The sequence below is a fragment of the Drosophila hydei genome, unplaced genomic scaffold (assembly GCF_003285905.1).
Source record: "Drosophila hydei strain 15085-1641.00,03,60 unplaced genomic scaffold, DhydRS2 tig00000063-arrow-pilon, whole genome shotgun sequence".
Lineage (NCBI taxonomy): Eukaryota > Metazoa > Arthropoda > Insecta > Diptera > Drosophilidae > Drosophila > Drosophila hydei.
In genome coordinates this window covers 75986-97976 of record NW_022045657.1, presented here as the reverse complement: position 1 = coordinate 97976, position 21991 = coordinate 75986, and the positions used below count along the sequence as shown (strand labels likewise).

General features: G+C 38.8%; 2 protein-coding genes across 6 annotated transcripts in view; one reads left to right on the top strand and one right to left on the bottom strand.

Annotated features, from left to right (window-relative positions):
• Positions 1 to 21991, top strand: part of LOC111604983 (low-density lipoprotein receptor) — a 45965-nt gene that overhangs the window by 23626 nt on the left and 348 nt on the right. For 2 of the 5 annotated variants that reach the window (XM_030222772.1, XM_030222776.1), the window contains 8 exons: positions 4091 to 4210; positions 8813 to 8935; positions 9541 to 9767; positions 10514 to 11914; positions 11975 to 12173; positions 12491 to 12610; positions 18047 to 18180; positions 18243 to 18467. In XM_030222772.1, coding sequence (XP_030078632.1) covers positions 4091 to 4210; positions 8813 to 8935; positions 9541 to 9767; positions 10514 to 11914; positions 11975 to 12173; positions 12491 to 12610; positions 18047 to 18180; positions 18243 to 18452 — 2534 coding nt within the window. In that variant the 3' untranslated portion in view covers positions 18453 to 18467. Of the gene's footprint in view, positions 1 to 4090; positions 4211 to 4277; positions 4395 to 8812; positions 8936 to 9540; positions 9768 to 10513; positions 11915 to 11974; positions 12174 to 12490; positions 12611 to 18046; positions 18181 to 18242; positions 18468 to 21798; positions 21842 to 21991 lie in introns of those variants that run through there. The other 3 variants (XM_030222774.1, XM_030222773.1, XM_030222775.1) reach the window with 3 other exon arrangements.
• LOC111596673 (probable transaldolase) lies at positions 18925 to 20063 on the bottom strand. Its single transcript, XM_023310977.2, has one exon. The coding sequence runs from the start codon at positions 19993 to 19995 to the stop codon at positions 18940 to 18942; it is 1056 nt and encodes a 351-aa protein (XP_023166745.2). The 5' UTR covers positions 19996 to 20063; the 3' UTR covers positions 18925 to 18939.

The window sequence follows — 21991 nt, the reverse complement described above, 5'->3', positions numbered from 1 at the left end:
GTCTAAAGTACGATGAAAATAAAATTTATTTGCGTTAAACAGAACTTCTAAAAAACGAATTTAATTAGATTTTGTAATATCAAAAATAAATTTAAAATATCTCAACTTAAAACAGTTAAATAAGCAATTATTATACAATCTTTTTATTTTTATTATATATTATATTAATTTAGTCTCCATTATTTAGTCAAGCAGCGTTAAATTTTATTAGCTTTTTTCTAAAATTATTTCGTAGAATATCAATAATATAGCAAATTTGAAAATTCAATCAGCTTAAAGTGGCTCAGATATTGTAAAAGCCAAATATTGAAAGGCAAATGGAAAATGGGAAGTGGGAAATTTCGGGCAAAGTTTTAATGCGCTAAATCGATGGATGACCGCAAAAGACAAGAAGTTTTTTTTTTATTTTTTATTATTTCTCTGCCTTGTGAACACTTTTTGTGCGACAAGATAACTTTTTTATGGCTTTCAGCCGGGCGCTGTAAATGAGCGTCCAGAGAGTCGCTGAAAGGGGGCGTGGGGGTGTGGCAGTTAAGTTGCAGTGTGCCAAAAGTTTTGCATGACTTTTGGCCATGCATGTGTGTCTGAGCGTGTGTGTGGGCTAGTGTATGTGTTAGTGTCTGTGTGTGGTAACTTTTTCATGTTTAACTTATTTGACTTGGGTACGTTGTTGGCAACCTTGAGGCTACTGTGGCCGTTGCATTGATAACCCCCGCCGTGCAATGCACTCAAATCAAAGCCAGGTGATAAGCCGGCGCACACATACGCGGTAGTTAATAGGTGTACCAAAGTGCAATTCATTATCATGCAAAAAGACGAGCAGCGAAATGCCAGAGCGTAAACGAATTGCATAAAATGCATGATAATGCAAATCACTGGCAGCTGCCGCAGCTGTTACTTTTACTGTTGTTGTTGGTAGTGGTGCAGGTGTTGTTGTCAGCTCCCATCTGTATTAGAATTAAAAGGTTGCCGCCCCAATGCTGCCACGCCCCCGTCCTTTCTGCCTCGCCAAGTGGCACATAATCCACGTTGTCGTCGCCGCGACGCGTCAGACTGTAAATAATGAAGTTTGCACCTGGACGGCGCAGTGATTCGCGTGGGGTGTGGCATGCGACGAAAATATCTGTATATATGTGAGTGGGCGTGTGTATGCACGGCATGCTTTTAGCTGAGAGCGCGCGAGCGACATAATAAATATGCGTAACAAAAACGAGCGTAAATTTATGAGCTTTGTTTAAAAGCAAAACGAAACGCAAGAAATATAAACAGAATGTGCGAAAAGTGGGCGTACATTGGACATGGCAGGTAGAATGGGAATGGGAAATATGCGGCATGCGGCATGCTGCATGCGACGTAGGCCAATGTCTGTTTGCTTATGCATTGAATGACACACACTGAATGTCAGCTTGGCTAGATGTATGTGACATTTAGAGGCCTCAGCTGTCAGTCTATTAAGTCATAAATAAATAATTACGCATAAAGAAAAAATTGAGCTTGAAAAAATGTAAACACAAATCTCGGAAATTGAGCGTCAGAGACTTTGCCATTGGCAAACACAATTTTATAGCTAGCTTAGAACAGAGTACAGAAAGAGAGTGAGAGAGAGAAAGCGAGAGAGAGAGAAGCGGATAGCTTTGCGAATTGCCTAGAAGTCTAGCCTCTCGTTAATATACAATGTCTCATGTCTCCACCATCACACTACATTTATATTCAACGACACTAGACAACAAAATCTTAATGGAATTCTTAAGAGAGAGTTATATAAGAAATTTAAGGAAACGTAGTTAAGGTGTTTCTGAAAGCTCAATTAAAATAAAAAAATTACAATTAAAATTAAACTTTTTTATAATTGTTCAAATTTTTAAATTATTTTATATTATAAAATATATATTTTTATAAAATATATAAAATGATTTAAATAATTCAAAAAATTTTAATTAATTTTACAAATAATAATAAATTCAAATTCAAATTTAACACAAAAGTATTAAAACAATTCATTCTAAAATTCATTTTAAATGCAATTAAAAACAAAGTTTTCAATAAATTTAAAATATTTTCAACAATGTCTAGAATTCATAGAACCAAAGGAAAAAAACATGTTTTCGCAACTTTTAGCTTTTCTTATAAATAATTAATCATTAGCAAAGACTGATAATTAAATATTGATAACGCTCGCAAATCAAGTGCATTTCATGACTTACAGCTCAATTCCGTAGTCTAGTCCTAAAGGAGTGTTTGTTTTTCAGCCAAAAAATTTGATTATGAAAATTTGATTAATTTCGAAAATATTTAACTACATGTCCCCATGCCTATGCTGGGTCTGGTCATTAAAGGCTAGACGTGGCGCTATCCAGCTACTGACTGTGGCTGATTTCTGAGTCGATCCTTGTTTAATGTTGGCGCTAAATGCCGCTGCTAGGTAAATACGTTAGGAACGTTGCAAAGTCCCCAAACGCAGAACGTGATGCGCATTTTTCGCAATGCGGAAAGGGTCGATGAGGGGGACTCCATGAGAAACACACACAAAAGTTGCGCAAAAGTTTATGGCTGCCAGCCGGAGACTGGTCCGAAGGGAATGGCTTTCGCCCACCACCTCCCAGTTATAGTTGGCATCATTGGACTTAAAGCTCAACCAAATTTCAAACGTCTGTCGAGGGCGCATTCATTTGCGCTACAGCGTTAAATTGAGTGCAGTCACTGCTAAAAGGTGCAACATTTTAGCCAACAATATGCAGATGAGATGCAGCACGCTCCGCTCTTAAGTTGTTAAAAAAAATAAAACTAAATTAAATGGAATGGAAAAGAGGACTTAAAAATATTTTGTGGAAATAGTTGTCAAGCAAGTTGTTTGCTGCACTCAGTCACCGATGGCAAGTTGACTAAATTGTAGAGCTGAGCTCAGCTGAGCGGAGCTTTTAAGAAAATTTGTTGCTTTGCATAAGTTGCTTATGAGAACTTTGTTGCAGTTTTGGCAAAGTTTTCGGTTCCATTTGTCGTTATGTTAATGGATTTAGATCACTTTAATTGCAAACGCAACTCAAACACTCTATATTTATAAGGCACTCTCGCATAGCATTTAGTCTTCAATCTGAAAATCTGGAACACAACCCATGAGGACATGCATGCCGAATCCAATTTGCTTTAATTAAATTATAGAAGCTGGCTTGGCTCCTGAGTCTAAGTCGAAACTGAACTGAAATTTTCTAAGTTCCTTTAATTTTTTCATTTTTATTTTTAAAGCCTTTCCTTTGACGTTGCAAATAATCTTTGATAAAAGGGTATCGATCTCAGCACATTTATGGCTCATTTCTTTAATTTCCACTATGCACAAATGCTCAAAATCCAATTTAATTTTTGCATTGTCTTTAAGCTCTGCTGAAAATTTCGTTTGCAAGTCGTAAAATAAAATGACCATAAAATGGCAAAACTAAACTATAAAAAAAAAGTTCACCCAAGGAACACTCGGCAGTAGTAAAGACAGCAACCACACACCCACATATACCCACATATACACTATACAGAGAATCACAGCAAGTGGCAAGTTTTTGTTGCCCGTGGCATCAACACAGCCCGCAACATAAAAATCACATTTATTTTTGACACAGAAACTTATTGATGCATAAAAAAGTTGATTTTCCATGCTCATATTCTTCATATTTTTAGTGGCAAGCCATTATCAGTATTTTGTATACCCTGTGACTATTCAAAGTTGATAACAAAGGGCATGTACAGGCGGAACTTGTCACTTAGATATGCAATATATATATATACATTTTAATATATAAATTTTGATATAAATTTGATATATATATATATATAAATTATTATATATATTCTAATATTTTCTATATATATATATATGTTCCGAATACAAAATAGTTTTGTGCAGAAACAGCTCTAAATTATGTGGAATTATATAAAAATATAATTATTGAGGAGTATCTCTAGGTGGACTATGCTGGTGCGCTATGGTCGCAGTTTTTTGCCCCCTTTTACATAAATTGTATGGCCCTGCCGGCGATGCAAAATTGGCTGCCATATTGAAAGCAAAGATTTTCAATATATTTTTATTTTTGTACATTTGCAGAATCCACTTGCGGCGTTAAACAGTTCCGCTGCAACAACGGCATGTGCATACCCAACAAATGGCGTTGTGATCGTGAGAGCGACTGTGCCGACGGCTCCGATGAGGCACCAGGCCTTTGCAGTAAGTATTATGCCTTTATGTAGTCTCTTGGGATTGGGTTGCTCAAATTTCAGCTCGAATTGTGCAGTGAACGCGTGCAACCATTTCACCTTCAGATGCCACAATGGGGAGCAGTGCCTGCCGCGCAGTTGGATTTGCGATGGGAGCCCCGACTGTCGCGATGGCTCCGACGAATTAGAGTGTAGTAAGCAAAAAAGTTATAGCCAAATTTGCATACATACCTACTAACCCGGAGGATTTACGCTGCCCTACTAAAACAACAAAAACAGCATCAGAGGAATGAAAATAAGAAACACTCTCACTCGCTAAGCAAATGGGTTTCATAACTTAAAGGCTCATAAAGTCGCATTTAAAGCATGATATTTATTTCAATGCATGCCATGTATATCCCCTATCCTCCACGCCCTAAGCCGTCATGTATCTCATACTTTATGAGTAGAGGGTGGGCGGGCGTACGATCCTACAACTTGGGCCGACTTGTCCATAAATTAACGTCAAAGGACTACGCAAAAAAACATCACGACGTGCGCATCAAAAATGCTGCCAACAGCGGAAATAATTTGTATTTATGCATTAACAAGCCCACCGAAATGTTAAACCCTGCTAACTCGCATACCCTGCAATACTAAGTAGGCTATCAACTAGGCTCAGCCACAGGAAAAACAGCGTCATCCGGCGACAAATTTCATAACAGTTTGTCAGTCGTCCAACACAATTATATGAAGTTTGTTCATGATTTTGTTATATAATAATTTTTGATCTGAGAACATTATAGTGTATGATGAAATCTGTCTGAAATTAGAATTCTGTTCACTAAGTTGAAGAGCAAAAGAAACTCATTTCCTTCACAATTCTTTCCATCTAAAAACATGAATACACTTTATATGCTATATATATGACAGGGCATTTGTCAGTTGAGCAACTCGCTCAACTGGAAACCTTTCTATCATAGCATGCCTTTGGGCGTTATCAGCGCAATTTTCGAGGCAACTTATTTCGCAGTTTGTAGTCCGTGTCGCATTCAACTAACTATTAATGCCACATCAAATTTCGCATTTTTTATTATACGCGTTTTATTTCTTTTGTTCATTCGCGCTGTAATTGAAAAAAAATGATGAGATTTTTATGATGTTATCCACTCGTAACTCATCAGCGAAGCTTGTTGAAATAAAAACTGGTAATCAAAACATACATGTATACATATATATATATATATATATATATATATATATATATATATATTTTTATATATATATTTGTGTGCGTATATATTTATATGTGTATAAAGGGAAATGGCGCGAAAATTCTGCCTGTGGTTTATATGCTACCAAACTGACTGGCAGAGCAAGGCTCAACAGAAATTGAACATGCACAGGATTCACAGGATACTCACTCTCATACTCCCATACTGCTCTACTCGCCATTGAACACGTGTGACATTTTATGGCTTTTATACGCCTCGAAAAAAAAAGTATTTTTCAACGATACTTGTTTTTTTTTTTTAACTTTTTATATCGTTGGCAACGTTGTGAATGTTAATTGAAGTTTAACGTGCCCCCACAAAAAAAAAAAAAAAAAAAAAAATGTAGATACGGGAGACAGGATTTTTTGATAGACTATCGTGACATTTTCCTGAGGAACACGCGCTGCTGTTTAACATATACAAAAGATAAAAATATTTTGAACAGGATTTCAAGAATGCAGCTTCTGCTGAAAATTTGACAAAATATAATTGAGATACAAAAAACGATAACAAAAATGTATTTTATTGTTGGCTCCGTTTCTAATATTACTGTTTTATTTGATGAACATTTTGACTTGGAGCTACCTATTTAAGCATCATTATATATAGCTGAAATATGATATTTCATGAATTGAAGAAACTATATTTATTTAAAGTACATACGTTTGCGATTTTTTGTGGCTTCGTGTAATATTAACGAACACTTCTCGGTAAGGAACTAAAAAAAATAACAAAGAAAACTTTTTGTTATTAGATTGCCGCTAAATAGAGGCAAAGAATAACTGCCATGTGACGCGTGCAACTATAGTTTATTGTGAGAGTAAAATGAGAAAAGAAAAGAAAAAGAAAGAAAAAAGCAAACTGCAGCTGAGCAAAGCTATTAAACTTCATTGGCTGTGATGTCTTTTCTTTGATGTGGAGTGCCTGAATGGAGGCTTGCAATGACAATGGGAACACAGCGGGGGCTTCAACTGTACGGCTCGAGCATAAACTAAAAGCATTTTAAATAAAATTAAAATCAAATTGCTCGCATAGTGGCTCTGGAGCCAGGGCTTGACTTGCTCAAAGCAGGCGGCAGATAACTGCAAAATGCTATTGAATACAATACAAAAGTTCTGTGTGATTGGGAGTGCGTGTGCGTGTGTGTATGCATACACTATTCAAGCTGCTATGAGCTATTTATTGTAGCCAACAAATTGATTTTGCTATGGCGTATGGCAGGCGAAGCCAAACCAAGACTCAAGTGGGCGGCATTTTCTAGCCCTGCTCCAGCTACTGGACCACATTTAGTGCGCAGCAAAATAGTTGCTGAAAATGGACAGAGTTCAAGCTGCCACTAGCAAGCGTTATAATCAGTTTAATGAAAATATAATAACGTTGCGCATACGCAATATATACATATATATATACGCAAATTTGCGCATAATTAACATTTCTTTGTGCACACATAAATTCCAGACTAGCAAATGCGTTAGTTAAAGTATTTCTATCATTTTTCGCGAAATAGTTGCTCACATTCAGTTTTTGCCACTTTCCGCTTCAAATTGGCTTTATTGAAGTTTTTGTATATTGTTAGCATTTCTGATTCGTTCAGCTTTTCAGTTTCAATTTTAATCCTAAATATGCTGAAGACAATGCATTGAACAGACTGCACACATGCTACGGCTTTCATTTAAATACGAGTCATGTCAATCTGTGTTAACTTTTTTACATTTTACAAACAATTTTCAACACACTCCAGCTTCACGTTTAGCGTGCGATTCAAGCTGAGCTCCTGTGCGAAAACAACAAAAATATATAAGCACGCTCGTGCGCGCTCTCTAGCTGCAATAAATACCAATTTAAGTCATATCACGCATACGACACGTTGCGCATGCAAAAATAATATCAAGCAACAAAGCGTAAAATAATAATAAATTAATTTATTTGCAACGACGTTGAAGCCCAAAAAACAAAAACCAAAAAAGTAAAGGGGAAAAATTGCAAAAAATATTTTTTCTTGGCGCTGCTTACAGCGCAGCTAAAGCATATTTATATGTATATATAGCTGTGTGTGCATGTGTGTGATATGGTGTTATGAGCCTTTATAGCCTGTGGCACACGCACACACAGCAGGAATTACATAATCTTATCAAGAAAAATCAAGCGTAGCCGCACCAAAACAAAGGACATTCAGTTCACGCGCCTAGCGGGAGGAAACAAGAACAAAAACCAAGAAAAAATAATACGTATTTAGGGTTAAACACAAACGTTTTTATGTGTGGATGTGTCGATTGGGCGCGAAGGGGGGTGTGTGTATGTGTGTGTGTCTCTGTGTGATGTCTGTTAAATGTACGCCTGGCAAAACTTCAATGAAAGTTTCTCACTGAAGCTGGCTGCCTCTATCAGCATGCAAGTGTGTGTCTGTGTGTGTGTGCGTGGGTGTGTACGTTTGTGTTGTGTGTGATAATTGCTTTAATGCGTGCGCATGTGTGCGTTTTAACTTTATGGAGTGTTGGCTGATAATGTCTTAATTACTGCCTAGATAAAATGCCGCTCGCTTAACTTCAGTTCCAGTTGCCCCATATCTCCTAATGCGCAAGTGTGTGTGCATGTGTGTATGTGTTGGCATGACAACTATGTTTATTACTTGGCTGGCATGTGCCAGCCACAATTGGACTTCTACTTCAATTTCTGCTGCCGTCTTATAAACTTAATTACAGTGCCAGGCAACAGGAAGACGCCTTTTAAGTCTGTTGCATACTTTACGGCGTCGCCCCTTAAAGTGCCATGGCTACAGTAATCAAAGATTCAACTGAGCAGCGCCATTAGACAGACAGTTAGAAGCCACTCGACACAAAGACAAGAGGCCTGTAACGCAGTTTATCAGCCACTTGATATTTACCACCCATTCAACCATGGTTTGAGTCGGCAAAAATTTTACCGAGCTTATCTTTAGGCAATTTTTACAGCTATTTTGTTGCTCGTAAGTGGATGTGAATGTGTGTGTGTGTGTGTGTGTGTGGAATACATGCTTCCATCGAGCATGCCCACTGCACAGGATTCGAGCTTTCATTGATTTTTGATATACAAACAAGATTTTATTTTTTTTAATCAACGCAGATTAAAGTTATTTTTCTAAATCAATGTTCAATATTAAAAATATGCATTTTAAAGAAACAAATTCTCAATGTTATCTATGTATATCTATAAAAATCGATCCATTTGCACTGAATCGTATTTTTGATATCAAATATAGCGCAAAAGTCAAATTGACAGGCAACAAATTATATGTAGAAGCTACATCTGTCTTGTTGCATCCCATCATCATATCCAGTACTAACTCCATGCTTCTTCCAACATCTATTTGTATATTGCAGAGAGCAAAACGTGCTCCCCCGACGAGTTCGCTTGCAAGAGCGGCGAGGGCGAGTGTATACCACTCGCCTGGATGTGCGATCAGAGCAAAGATTGCAGCGATGGCAGTGACGAAGCCACGTGCAGTAAGCCATACCTAAAAAATTGTTCCAAACCTAACTGTACCTTGCTTGTAGACTGTAACTAAAGTTTTAGCTGTAATAGTGTGTGCTTAGTTTGCGTGTGTGTGTGTGTGTGTGTGTGTGTCTGTGTTTGTGTTTGTGTTTGTGCTTGTACATACTTCATCATGCTGCCCATAAGTATGCTACACATTGTTGCAAGTATTGTGTAATGCTTACCAAAACAATACAGATGCAACAGAGCACAAATATTTACACACACACACACACACACACGCACACAGATAGCTACATACTTTAGTCATGTAATGCTTTTGTTGTAGTTGTTGTTGTAGCAACAAATCTCTTTAGTTTTTATCCCTTGACGCGTTGCGTTGGCAATTTTTATAATGGTGTTGGTTTTGTTGAGTTATGTCTCGCATATTTCAGTTGCTGCTGCTTTTTTGTATTGTTTATCTAACTCTCGACAGTAGTTAACCATAGCGTTCATGTTAACAGAAGCACTCATCCCCATAAGTACACTCGGCCGAATCCTCCTCTCTCTCACACCCGCACACAAACCCCAAAGCTCGCACTAAGTGTCTCTAATATATATTTCGATTGAATCGTAGATACAACTTGCCGTTCGGATGAGTTCACGTGCAAGAATAGCCGGTGCATCCAGAAGCGCTGGGTCTGCGATCAGGACAACGATTGTGGCGATGGCAGCGATGAGGTCGCTTGTCCCAAAATCGAATGCCCCAAAGATACCTCGTTCACCTGCAGCAATGGCGGCTGCATCAGCAAGACTTGGGTCTGCGACGGCGAACCGGATTGCGAGGATGGTGGCGATGAGCGCGTAAGTTTTGACAGTTTATAAAACTAGTTTAAAGTAAATCTCAACACGTGTGCGAGGGTTGCTCAACAACTTAACAACTTTAAGTCCGAAACTTACAAAAAACTTGTTTTACAACACATACAAAACTAGTGGAAAATCAGTTTTATTTTGTCTGGTAAACTTTCGAAGCAGCCCTTGCTGCATATGCTAGCATAAATTATGCAACACACGCGTATTACTCAACACTGGCGACGTCGACGTCAACTGGCAACTGCTGCCATCAACATTTATGTGAGCAGTAAGGAGCCAAGCGATGTCTAAAAATGCTTTGCAGTTGAGACTGCCCGACTGGATGATACCTTGTCCCAAGTAAAATAGAAAACCTATAGTCTGCCTTAGCCACTCAAATAAAGTACAGGGCATAGCGGGATGAAAAACTATGCGTAAAAAATGTGAACAATTTTGTGTGTCATCACCCGCCCCTGCGGAGTATGCAACAAAAGATATAAAAGCCATGGCGCCAGGGCAAGCAACTGTCCTTATGCAAAGAGTACATAAAATCATATATATGGACGGATGTGGGTTTGTGTGTGTGTGTTTGAGTATGCCTTATAGTAGCTGATTTTTATGGCATACTTCAAGAAAAGTTCCCTTTGTAAAATGCGTTTAAAACCAGATACGCACAGCAGATAAACTACTTCATTGACTACTCCGCACTCACTCAATCTTTCTATCTCACTCTTCCTTTCCCTCTGTCTCCCCCATAGAATTGCGGCACTGTATCACAGATTTTAACGCCCTGCCAACCGCTCGAGTTTCAGTGCAAAGATCGCATCACCTGCCTGCCGCACAGCTGGGTTTGCGATGGCGACCGCGACTGTCCCGACGGCGACGACGAGCAGATGTCCAACTGCAGAAATATCACCTGCCGGCCGGATCAATTTCAGTGCGGCGATCGCAGCTGCATTGCCGGACACCTCACTTGCAATGGACTGAAGGATTGTGCCGATGGCAGCGATGAACGCGACTGCCGGATCACAGCTGAACTCAAGAGCTGCAATGCCAGCAGCCAATTCGACTGTGGAGGCGGACAGTGTATTGCCCTGTCGCAGGTCTGTGACAGGCGCAAGGATTGTCCCGATGGTGAGGATGAGCCGGCGAACAAATGTGGCATAAACGAGTGCGACTCCAAAAACGGCGGCTGCATGCATCGCTGTGTGGATCAGCCGTTGGGCTACCGATGCGAGTGCAACGATGGCTACAAGCTAACAAGCGATGGCCATCATTGCGCCGATATCAATGAATGCGAAGAGCCGGGCGTCTGCTCCCAGATCTGCGTCAATGAAGTCGGAGGCTTCAAGTGCGAATGCGAAGCGGGCTACATGAGAGACTCGCATGATCGCACGCGCTGCAAGGCAACAGAGGGACATGCTTCACTCCTGCTCGCACGTCGTCACGACATACGAAAGATTGCCTTAGATCACATGGAAATCACATCCATTGTGAACAACACCAAGGCGGCCACTGCTTTGGACTTTGTGTTCCGTACGGGCATGATCTTCTGGAGTGATGTAAACACCCAGAGCATCTACAAGGCGCCCATCGATGAGGGCAACGAGAAGACTGTCGTGCTGAAGAAATCATCAGTGACCTCGGATGGCCTAGCTGTCGATTGGATCTATAACCATGTCTACTATACGGACACTCATAAGTGCACCATCGAGTTGACCAATTTTGATGGCAACATGGGCAAAGTTCTGATTGAGGACGCGCTCGATATTCCCCGCTCCATAGCTCTCGATCCCATTGAGGGTTGGATGTACTGGTCCGACTGGGGTGCCTCGCCGCGCATCGAACGCGCCGGCATGGATGGCTCCCATCGCACGACGATCATCAACTATGACGTCAAGTGGCCTAATGGCATCACCTTGGATCTGGTGAGGAAGCGCATCTACTGGGTGGATGGCAAGCTGAATATAATTTCCTCGGCCAACTACGATGGCTCGCAGCGCAGACAGATCTTGTACTCGACTGAGTATCTGCGACATCCCTTCTCCATCAGCACCTTCGAGGATTACATCTATTGGACCGACTGGGACAAGCAGACGGTCTTCAAGGCTAACAAATTTACTGGACAAGACGTAGAGCCTATCACAGCTGTTCACATGGTAAGCCACAGCCAATGACTGAGCCTCTTCTCTACTCATCGATCTCTCTCTTCCTCACAGTTGCAGCACCCCATGGTCATCCATGTGTATCATCCTTATCGCCAGCCCGATGGCATTAATCATTGCCAATCAGTAAATGGACACTGCTCGCATCTGTGTCTGCCTGCACCCCGCATCAACGAGCGCAGTCCGCGCATCTCCTGCGCCTGTCCCACGGGTCTCAAGCTCATGCCGGATGGTCTTATGTGCGTCGAAGATCGTAAGTAGCTTTCCCAATTATCCTTTTTGTTTGTGGACGAGTGTGGGGCTTAGTGTTCTTTCGAAAATCCATTCGATGGATATAGCTGCAGTAGCAGCTGCAGCAGCAGCTGTAATTGCCAGCACGGCCCGTTGCATTCGCGGTTGCCTGCCGACATGTCTCTGTTGTGGTTGCGCCCATCACAGGACAATGTAGCTGAGCCTTATTAAGGCCTTTAACATCTGCTCTTTTGCATTTTAATTTTATGTTCATCATTTTCATTTTACTTTACATTTATTGAAATGATATTTTGCTCTACTTTAAACCTGATTCCATAGTACGTATACGCACCGTAAAGCCCTCCAAGCGCTTCAATACAACGACGACACAAGTGAAACTTGCGAAGCCAAACCAAACATTCGCCAAACTACCTCAAGATGCGCCCAGCTTATCGACTGGTATGAGTTTCCCTTTCAATTCTGAGGTGTTGGACTGTTGTTTAAGTGCATAGCTTAAGAATGTGTGTCTGTGTGCGTTGGTCAGATGACCAAAAAGCTGTCTAGTTTTTATGTGTAGAGTATCTACTAGTCAATCCTATCACTTCCTCTGGTAACGCACACTTCTCAGGTGTTGGCTAATATTTCCATAGACCAGCTGCTAGCTACCAATATATTAATTATAATCCATCATTGCTGCTCTCTCTTTTGCTTCGCTTACAAATTATGCTAATTATTATAATCCATTACTTCAGATTTGCTTACTCTTCGCACCAAGTATATCTAATTGTCTATCATTATTAATGTATTTGTTAAATGCTCGATTGCTTTTGCAATCTCATAACTTAATGTCATACTTTGATGTCCACGAATTATTTACACAACGTTTATGCGTATGTAAATGCTTCTTCTTCCATTCAGATTTTTCTATTTTCAGCTACCTTTCTGTCCCTCTCTGTCTGTCTTTTTCTCTCTTTCTCTCTTTTAATTTTGTATGCTATTTGTCACGCCAATTCCATACAGCGCCAACACTCACATGTCATCATCATAAATCAACATCAATGATATCGACATAATCACTCAAAATGCACACACACACACACACATACATAGACAGACGGACACACACACTACCATGGTGTGGGCTTTCACGTAAAACGTACATAAATATTGCGGTTGGATGGGGCATAAACCACCAAAAAGGAAACGCTAGTGACATGTTTAATGGCAACAATGGTTGCCACCCACAACATGATCCCTACCTCCACACACACACACACACGCTCACCCAAAGCTCAAAGGCTGTTTAAGCTTAAGCGACAACCCTATGACACTGACACCCAGCGAATTTCTGCATGCAATTTGTGCGCCAGCTCTCTGTCACAAGCGTTGACATTGCGGATGCGAATGCGAATGCGAATGCGAATGCGAATGCGAATGCGAATGCGAATGCGAATGCGAATGCGAATGCGAATGCGAATGTGAATGCGAATGCGGATGTGAATGCGAGTGATATATGAGTGACAGTTGGCTGACGGGCTGCCTGACTTGTACTCATCGTGTCCTCGCTCAACAAATCGCCATGAAATTAAATTGTACACAAAACGACATGGACAACAGCAGCTCAGCTAGCCAAAGGGGGTAGCGATGGGATGAAAGGGGGCCTTGGTGGAGCAAATAGTTTAACCAGAAATTCATCATCCGCATCAGCCGCACACTCCGCCACATCCATCAGCGCGAATATTGGCACTGTCAACACCTACAGCTGTGCCTATGAAGACTGAGATAAATGGGTGGGTGGCTGCATACATTTACACAGTGCCTATCAAAAATATGCAACGCAAGCGTGCCAAATATGCAGTCATTGATTTATCACGCAATTTCAGTCGATTGTCTCGGTAGCAGCGCGGTAATCAGCGCAATTAGAAATTAGTTCTGCTTCATATTTAACACGAGCACAAAGTCGTTTTCAGCCATTGATGAAATGGCATGAAAGCCTTTGTCAGCCCACAACATTGGAGACAAAAAGAACAATTTGTATTTGCATGACATTTCCGGAAAACAGAAATAAGCACAGAAACACGTACAAATGTTTACTTTTGATGTATGCAAATAAAATGTGGAGTATTTTCTGTGTTTTCTGTGAGCAAACATTTTTAATAAAGCAAAATCAATTTGTCTCCAAGTCGCAATTGTGTTTGCGTTGCTTTATATGGCTAAAAGTATAATCGTGTTGAGTAAAAATGTATTTATAGCCTCTTAGCTTGTAGTCTGGCTGATATCACTAAAATATGTTTATTAAGAGTAGAGGCTTAACGAAATAATCAAGCACCTGACGTAGAGTTGCCAACTTGCCTAACGAAATTGTCAAATTGTCATTACTATGACTATGACTGCATTTAGTCTAGTCTATAAATTGATTGAATTAGTAATCTTAATTAGATAAATTGATGAGTATTAATATTAAAAATAACTCAAATTATATTATGTTAATTGGCAACTCTAAGGCTTCTTTTCCTCATCAAATTGTTTTTTTCCACTTAGTCTTAAGTACTTAAGATTCACGACATAAACTGTCAGATGACCATCTTAAATCTCTTGAAGCTCATATCCTGACTATCTTGTTTAGTCCTTTGCAGAAATCAATTGTAGTTCCATTTTAAATATTCTTTTCATTGGCATACTTAATGTTGCTTGCTCATAATCTTCAGTGCAACTTTGACCATTGTTGATACATAAGCATGGCCAGCATTGTTGGTCAAGCAGTTGCTGGCTTCTCTTTGCCTGCACAGATCAACTGCTTAGCAGTGGGCGACCATACAAAATGCGCCTAATTACGTCAATTTTAAAAGTAAGAGCAGAAAAAGAGCTGCGGGAGGAGATGATGAAAAAGCAGAAATCGTTAAGCGGCTCAAGCAAATACAGCTACAATGCCCGATGGGCCAGGTCTGAGGGTGACTGCAATACAATTCCAAGAAAATGACGAGAGCAGTTAAGGACCACACAGCGAATCGTGGCCAGACGGACGCACAGCAAGTGCTGAGTACTTAGAAAAGTTTGTAGCACATCGAAGGGTAGCTAGAGGCAGGGGGTCGTGCTTCAAGTAAATAACTATAAACTAGTTATGGACTATTTCAATTAGATGACCAAGCCAAGGCAACGGGCATGTCGGCCATAACTGCAATTTCAATTAGCGGTTTGTGCTACTTTTTCTATGGTTACACCCACCGCTAGCGCCACCCAACCCCAGTCCCAGCCCCTACCTACATTTCAGAAAAATCCGCCTCACCACGCCTTTGCCGCACTTCAAATTGCTTAATTAAGCACAGGCAAAGTTCCGCAAATACGCGGCGGACAGCTTGACAGACAGACAGACAGAGAGACAGAGAGAGAGCCACAGAAACGTCATAAACTTGGCAGCCGTCGAATGTAACGACTGGCTTTTTAATAGCCAGCACATAAAGTGGGTGTGGTGCGAAAGAGGAGGGTGGTGGAGGTGGTGTTGCAACGGCCGATGTGCCTACTGTGTGGGTCAACAGCTGTTTGCAAATTTTATGACTGCAATTGGTCAGCATTGTTCAACATTTCTGCTGTAGACGGCCTAGCAGATATTAAATATTTAATATATATATACATATATATATCATATATGTATATATGCTGTCTTTATTTAAGCAATCTGGTCACACTTTGAACAAATAAAAACATTGCATAGAGGAGCGGGCAGTTGATGCGATTTTATTTCATTTATTCACAGGCAACTTTTTGTCGCGAATTTTTATGGCATTAGGCCTTGTAAGCCCCCAACACGATACACGAACAGCGGCACACCTGCTGGCAACCATTGTCTGACGAGCTCTTTAAAAAACATCTAAAACACATGTGGCGAATTATAAAAAAAGAAACGTCGAGGGTTGGCAAGAAAAATTGGGGGAACATTACTTTGTTTTGTGCTGCGAAGCAGGCAAATTCCATTTGCTATATATTAGGGTAGAAGCAATAATATATGACATTTATGGCAGTACATAAAATATGGCAAAGTGGAGCAGCTAAACAATAGGCAGCTAACAAGATGTTCCCCAAAAAAGTTTATTTTATGAAATTTTAAAGAGACAGAAAAAATTATTTACTGATATAGACAAAGACAAAGAAAGAAAGGGGGCGAGAGAGTGGAAGAGGGAGAGAGAGGGATAGAAAGGGATAGAGAGGGATGGAGATATAGAGGTATAGAGAGGGATAGAGAGGGATAGAGAAAGAGGAAGAAAGAGAGAGAAGTAGAGAGAAAGAGGGAGAAGGAGAAAGAGGAGAGATAGAACGAAAAAGTCATAAAGATACAGAAACAGGGACAGAGAAAGAGAGAGAGGGATGGTAGATCGGTGAACAATTATTAACGACAGAGAAAGATTAAGCAAAAGAGAGGAGAAAGAGATTCATACTTTGTTTAAAAATTTAAACAAATTATTCTTAAAGTATCTCACATTGAGCTCATAAAATTAGCTTGCATTACTATATTTACTTTTGTTTTACTTTTAATCAATTCTTTTCCTATCTTGTTAAGGCCTCAAAATTTTTTGATTCACAAGACAAAGGTTCACAAGTAGCGAAATGGCTTTTCGGAACATCTTTGCTTAGACAACAGCAGCTGCTCAGCCTTTTTAACTGCGTTGAAAGGTGAATTTAAATTATAGTAAAAGATGAGTTTGGCCCTATTTCTAAGACCATTTGAAAGAAGCTTATATTGTAGCAAAGGCAACGTGCAATTAATGCGCCAAATATGCGTAGAGCTTTTCAACTGCTTCTTCTTTTGCCACTTGAATGTCTGTTAATGCCCCAAATAAATTGATAAAGCCCTCGTAGCTGCGCAACCTCAACAATTTCTTCCCCCAAGAAAGCGTTCGACTGTGCGTGCGTGTGTGTGTGTGTGTCCGCTTTGGCGCTCACAATCGATGCTGTGCAGCTGTTGCCACTGCCAACTTTTAATGATAATTTCTGCTGCTGCTGCTGGCGTTGCCATATGCGTCACATTCTCCTTCATTATGATCCGCAGCAGCGGGCGGCCAGCTTTGAGTTCATGGAAATTGTGGACCAAAAATTAAAAAAAGAGAATTATTAAAAGCAACGAGAGGAATAAGAACAATAAGATGACGCGACAGCTCGTGCAATGCTGTGTTAAATGCGGCACATCCTTTGCCAGGCGAACGCGTTTGGTGTTCTACGTCCTCTGTCCTGCGTCCTGTGTGCTTAACTTTTGAACAAATTCTAAACGGAAAATATGAAAACGAATTATGTCGACAGCGGAAAAATCCTACAACTTCCTTTACCGCACAGACAACAACAACAACAAGAACAGCGACGCTCACAAAAGGCGAAAAGCGTGACACAAAAAGTATGGAAGTCCGACAGAAGAGTGGGCGTGGCTGTTGAGGAAGAGACAAAGGAAATATACGCCACGGGTTGTCGTCGACTCTGTTGCTGCTGCTCACCAAAAAAAAAACCGAGATATTTTAATTATATTTCGGTTGGATAAACAACACAAAAAAAAAGCAAATAGCTCTGAATTTATGAAAATTCCAAAGGCTATTGTCTGGCAAAACTAAACTAAAATTCCGATAGTAGTTGAATTGCTCAATTAGTTATTTTAGTATTGTCAAAATATAAAATATAAATGCTATTTCAATAGCTTTGATATGTGATAACAATGGTAAAATCTTGTTAAAGGTATTTTAATTTAAGTTCATTTTTCATGCATTCATTCTTCGTTGATATATATATGAATTGATTAGTAATATTATATATGTATTTAATTATTGGTTGTGGCTGGGGTTCTGGTACTTGAGAACGTCTATTATTGACTGAATTTCTAACTTCATTTCTATTTATTCTATTTGCTTTGCTCAGACGCTGGAAACTTTGTAAATGCGACACATGCGGACGGAGACAGCGCTGAGACAGCGCCACCGCCGGAGGGCAATTCCAAAACAATAGCTTTTGCTATCATCGGAACGGTTGCAGCTGTAACCTTAGTTATAGCCGTAAGTACAAATGGGCTTTTATTTCATATCAATTGGGAAACTAATATCTTGCTCTTGTTTAGGCCTCCTATTGGCTATTAAGGCAGTATCCAAAGCGCGGAAACACAATGAACTTTTCGAATCCCACGTACAATAAGACCACAGAGGATACATTTAGCTTGGAGAAGAACGCGTCTATCAATAGATGCTCCTCAGCCATGGAGGAAGAGGTAAGCGGGTCGTTGGTGACATCAGTGCCAAATCCAAATGATTTTAGCTATGTGAGATTTTAAGCAGAGCGGATAGTAAAGAGTTAAGCCCAAGATAGAGCTAAATGTTGTACATAGATGGATAAGTTAGATTAAGGTCTTAAGACCAGCCAGGCGCACAGACAGAGCCGAGAGCAGAGAAAGCGAGAGCATATCTAAGTTAATTGTTTAGATCTAAGCATAAACTAAGCATAGTTAATTCATGTACAATTCGGTAGAGAACTTTAACTGGATTAGTTCACACAATATGTACATTGTTTATTACCAATATCTGAATGTTTACGTCTATTGTCTAAAAGAAATATCATATCAGTGTGTTATAAATAATAGTTATATGTGTCTGCTCTATGTGTGCAATGAGCTAAAGAGTTAAGAGCTGAAATGAAATCTTATTCATGAGAAGTCTTCTGACTGAGAACTTCAAAAAACCCAATTTTCTTTAGTTTAACAGTTTATAAATAATTGACAAGTTAAAAATAATTCAAATTCAATTAATTCAAATATTATTACATCACATCAGCGATTTTATTAACTTTTCTAGTTTCACCGTATCCAATGTAAACTTTCGTATACCAACTGATAACAAGTCCGTGGCCATGGCATCTTCGTTCATTAACCATCTGAACTGCTTCTCATTAACACAGACTTTCTTAAAATTTCCTACTTTGGCAGCCGCTTTACATAGTTGGACGGGCAACTTGCATTGATCATTTTCCAATTCATTGAGCAATGCTGGACTAATGGTCAGCAGATCACAGCCAGCTAAAGCTTTGATTTCGCCCGCATTTCGAAACGAAGCGCCCATAATCAGAGTCTTGTAATCAAATTTCTTATAATAGTTATAAATATTACGTACGGATATAACTCCCGGATCATCATTGGGCTCGTATTTCTTAGTTTTAGTATTCGCAATGTGCCAATCTAAAATACGGCCCACAAATGGAGAGATCAACGTTACGCCAGCCTCGGCACAGGCTACAGCCTGGGCTATGCAGAAAATAAGCGTTAGATTACAGCCAACGGAATGTTCCTTCTCCAAGATTTCGGCTGCCCTGATGCCCTCCCACGTGGCGGCTAGTTTGATGAGAATACGTTCCTTGCATACGTCAAAAGTTTTATATAAGGAAATCAGTTTCAATGCCCTATCCACACTCTGTGCCGTATCGAACGACAGACGGGCATCAATTTCCGTGGACACCTTACCAGGCACTATTTTCAAAATTTCGCATCCAAATAAGACAGACAAATAATCCATAGCCTCCGCCAAACGACGTTCCTGATCTCCATCAACACATTTACCATATTCGACCGCTTTCAGCACTAGAGGCTTATACCGATCCATTTTTGAGGCATTTAGTACTAAAGATGGGTTCGTTGTCGCATCTGTGGGCTTATAAACATTTATGGCCCCAAAGTCGCCTGTATCGGCGACAATAGTTGTCACCTCTTTCAGCTGTTGGAGCGCTGATAATTTAGACGGCTTGTTGCTCAAATTTTTACCGAGCTTACATACTAAAACTAAGGGTGAATTCAAGAATAATTTATGTGCCAAAACTTTTGATTTCATAATTTTAGAATAACATTCCTAACTAGCTTGTCATGTTGGATGTTCAATAACATAATACTGACAGTATTTGTGACATTAATGACATTAGTAAATATGTTTAGCATAGGTTTGATGAGAGTGAGATCTGTGGACCAGTCCTATTAATAATTCCAAATTGCCAAAAAGCCGTTATCAAATTAATTGATTTAATAAAAGTTAATACATTTTCAGTTTCATAACGTCAGCTTACTTAAAATAAGTATAGAAACATATAAACATAATCAGCTTATCCAATTGTATAATACTCATTTACGTTTCAGAAACACAAAATCTGTATACCCTGTTCACTTACTGACCGAGTATTAATCGCCAAAAATTAGCTTATTTCATTTGAGTACTTCATTTGAAATAGGCTCAGTTGACTATTTCTATTGCCATATCGTATAGAGTAAGAGTATTCACTTTTCGGCTAGCCAGTCCTTGCCACTTTTACATAACATAATAGAATTACACACACGTGTGCATATGTGTGAGTGCGTTTGTGCTTAATTCCGTAATCCTACAAAGTTGCACGCGATTTATCCACAATTATTTATAATTTTTTACACGCGGCGTGCGAGAAAAAAATGCTAAAGCCAAAAAAAACAGCCCAGAGGCAAATTTATTCATTTAGCAAATAGTCGGTAAGTCTTGTGGCCAATATAAATAATTGGCCACATTTGTTTTTATGCTATTAGCACATTTATTTCATTTAATTGCAAATTTATAGTTTTCTAATTTAATTTATTACACAATTATAATTCGAAACCAAAAGCGCGTTAAGTTTTTTTGTTAGCCAACTAACTGACACAGCATTTTGGGCAGGCTAATTGGGTGAATGTGGCCGTATCAATTGGCCAATTAACCAATTCCTAAAAGGGCCAATTAAAATGCATGAATGAAGCGTCACAGCTTGACTTTGATGCCAGTTTGTGGGCCAGCAGACAACACCTAAACGTAATTCAGTTAATTTACAAAAATAATTCAAAATTAAATTGAATTTCGCATTTGGCTCCCTGCTGGTCTTTTTAATCAGCGTACTTAATTTTACAATAACAACAACCACAACGAGCGCATAATAATGCCAAATTAAACAAAATGCCATTAAATGAGATTTCCCATTGCGCTCAAAATTTGCATAATCAAAAAATCATATCAAATTAATGCAAATGTAGAGTAGAAAATCTATGTTTATTTATTTTTTCTTTTGTTGAATATTCTATAATTATTTAATCTATTCTCTGTCGCATTCATAAATCGTGGAATTTGCAATTTAAAATTACTTTATCATGTTTTCAATTTAATTTTGTATAATCCCCTTAATGCTTGCAATATTTATGGCATTTAACCTAATTATTATTTAAACATTAATCTATACTAAGTAATTATTATAAAATTTATATACCATAAAAACCTTTACAAAAATATAAATAAATTTAAAAAAATACATAATTTTATAAATTTAAATTTCTTATTTAAATATATTTTTATTTTATCAAAAGCTTTTATACCTAAATTAATATTTTAAATAGCTATTAAAAATATATATATTGACTATTTTTTTCTAAATTTTTATTTACCTTAAGTATTTTACTTTATTATATATTTTTTATTTAGTATATTTAGTAAACATTTTATTTAGTTAAAAAGTTATGAATGTTAAATTTACTGCTTAAACGTTTCTATTTTTCTAAATATTTTAGTCTTATAATAATATTTATTTGAACAACTTGTAGCACTTCTAAATGACTTTTAACATCCTCTGCTTTTCTCTACTTTTCACAGGCTCCACTTCAGGGCACACAGTTTGTCTAGAAAAACATCATAAGTAAGCCATATTTATATATATATATATATATATATATATTTTTATATATATATATAATGAGACATATCCAAAAAGTCTGCGTCTATCAACAGCAGCAGGCTCTCAGCTACAACAACAAAGAACTCCTATTATCAAGTCCTTTAAGTTTAA

Coding starts and splice junctions, on each gene's coding strand:
- LOC111596673 (XM_023310977.2), bottom strand. CDS start 19,995: ATGAAATCAAAAGTTTTGGCACATAAATTATTCTTGAATTCACCCTTA.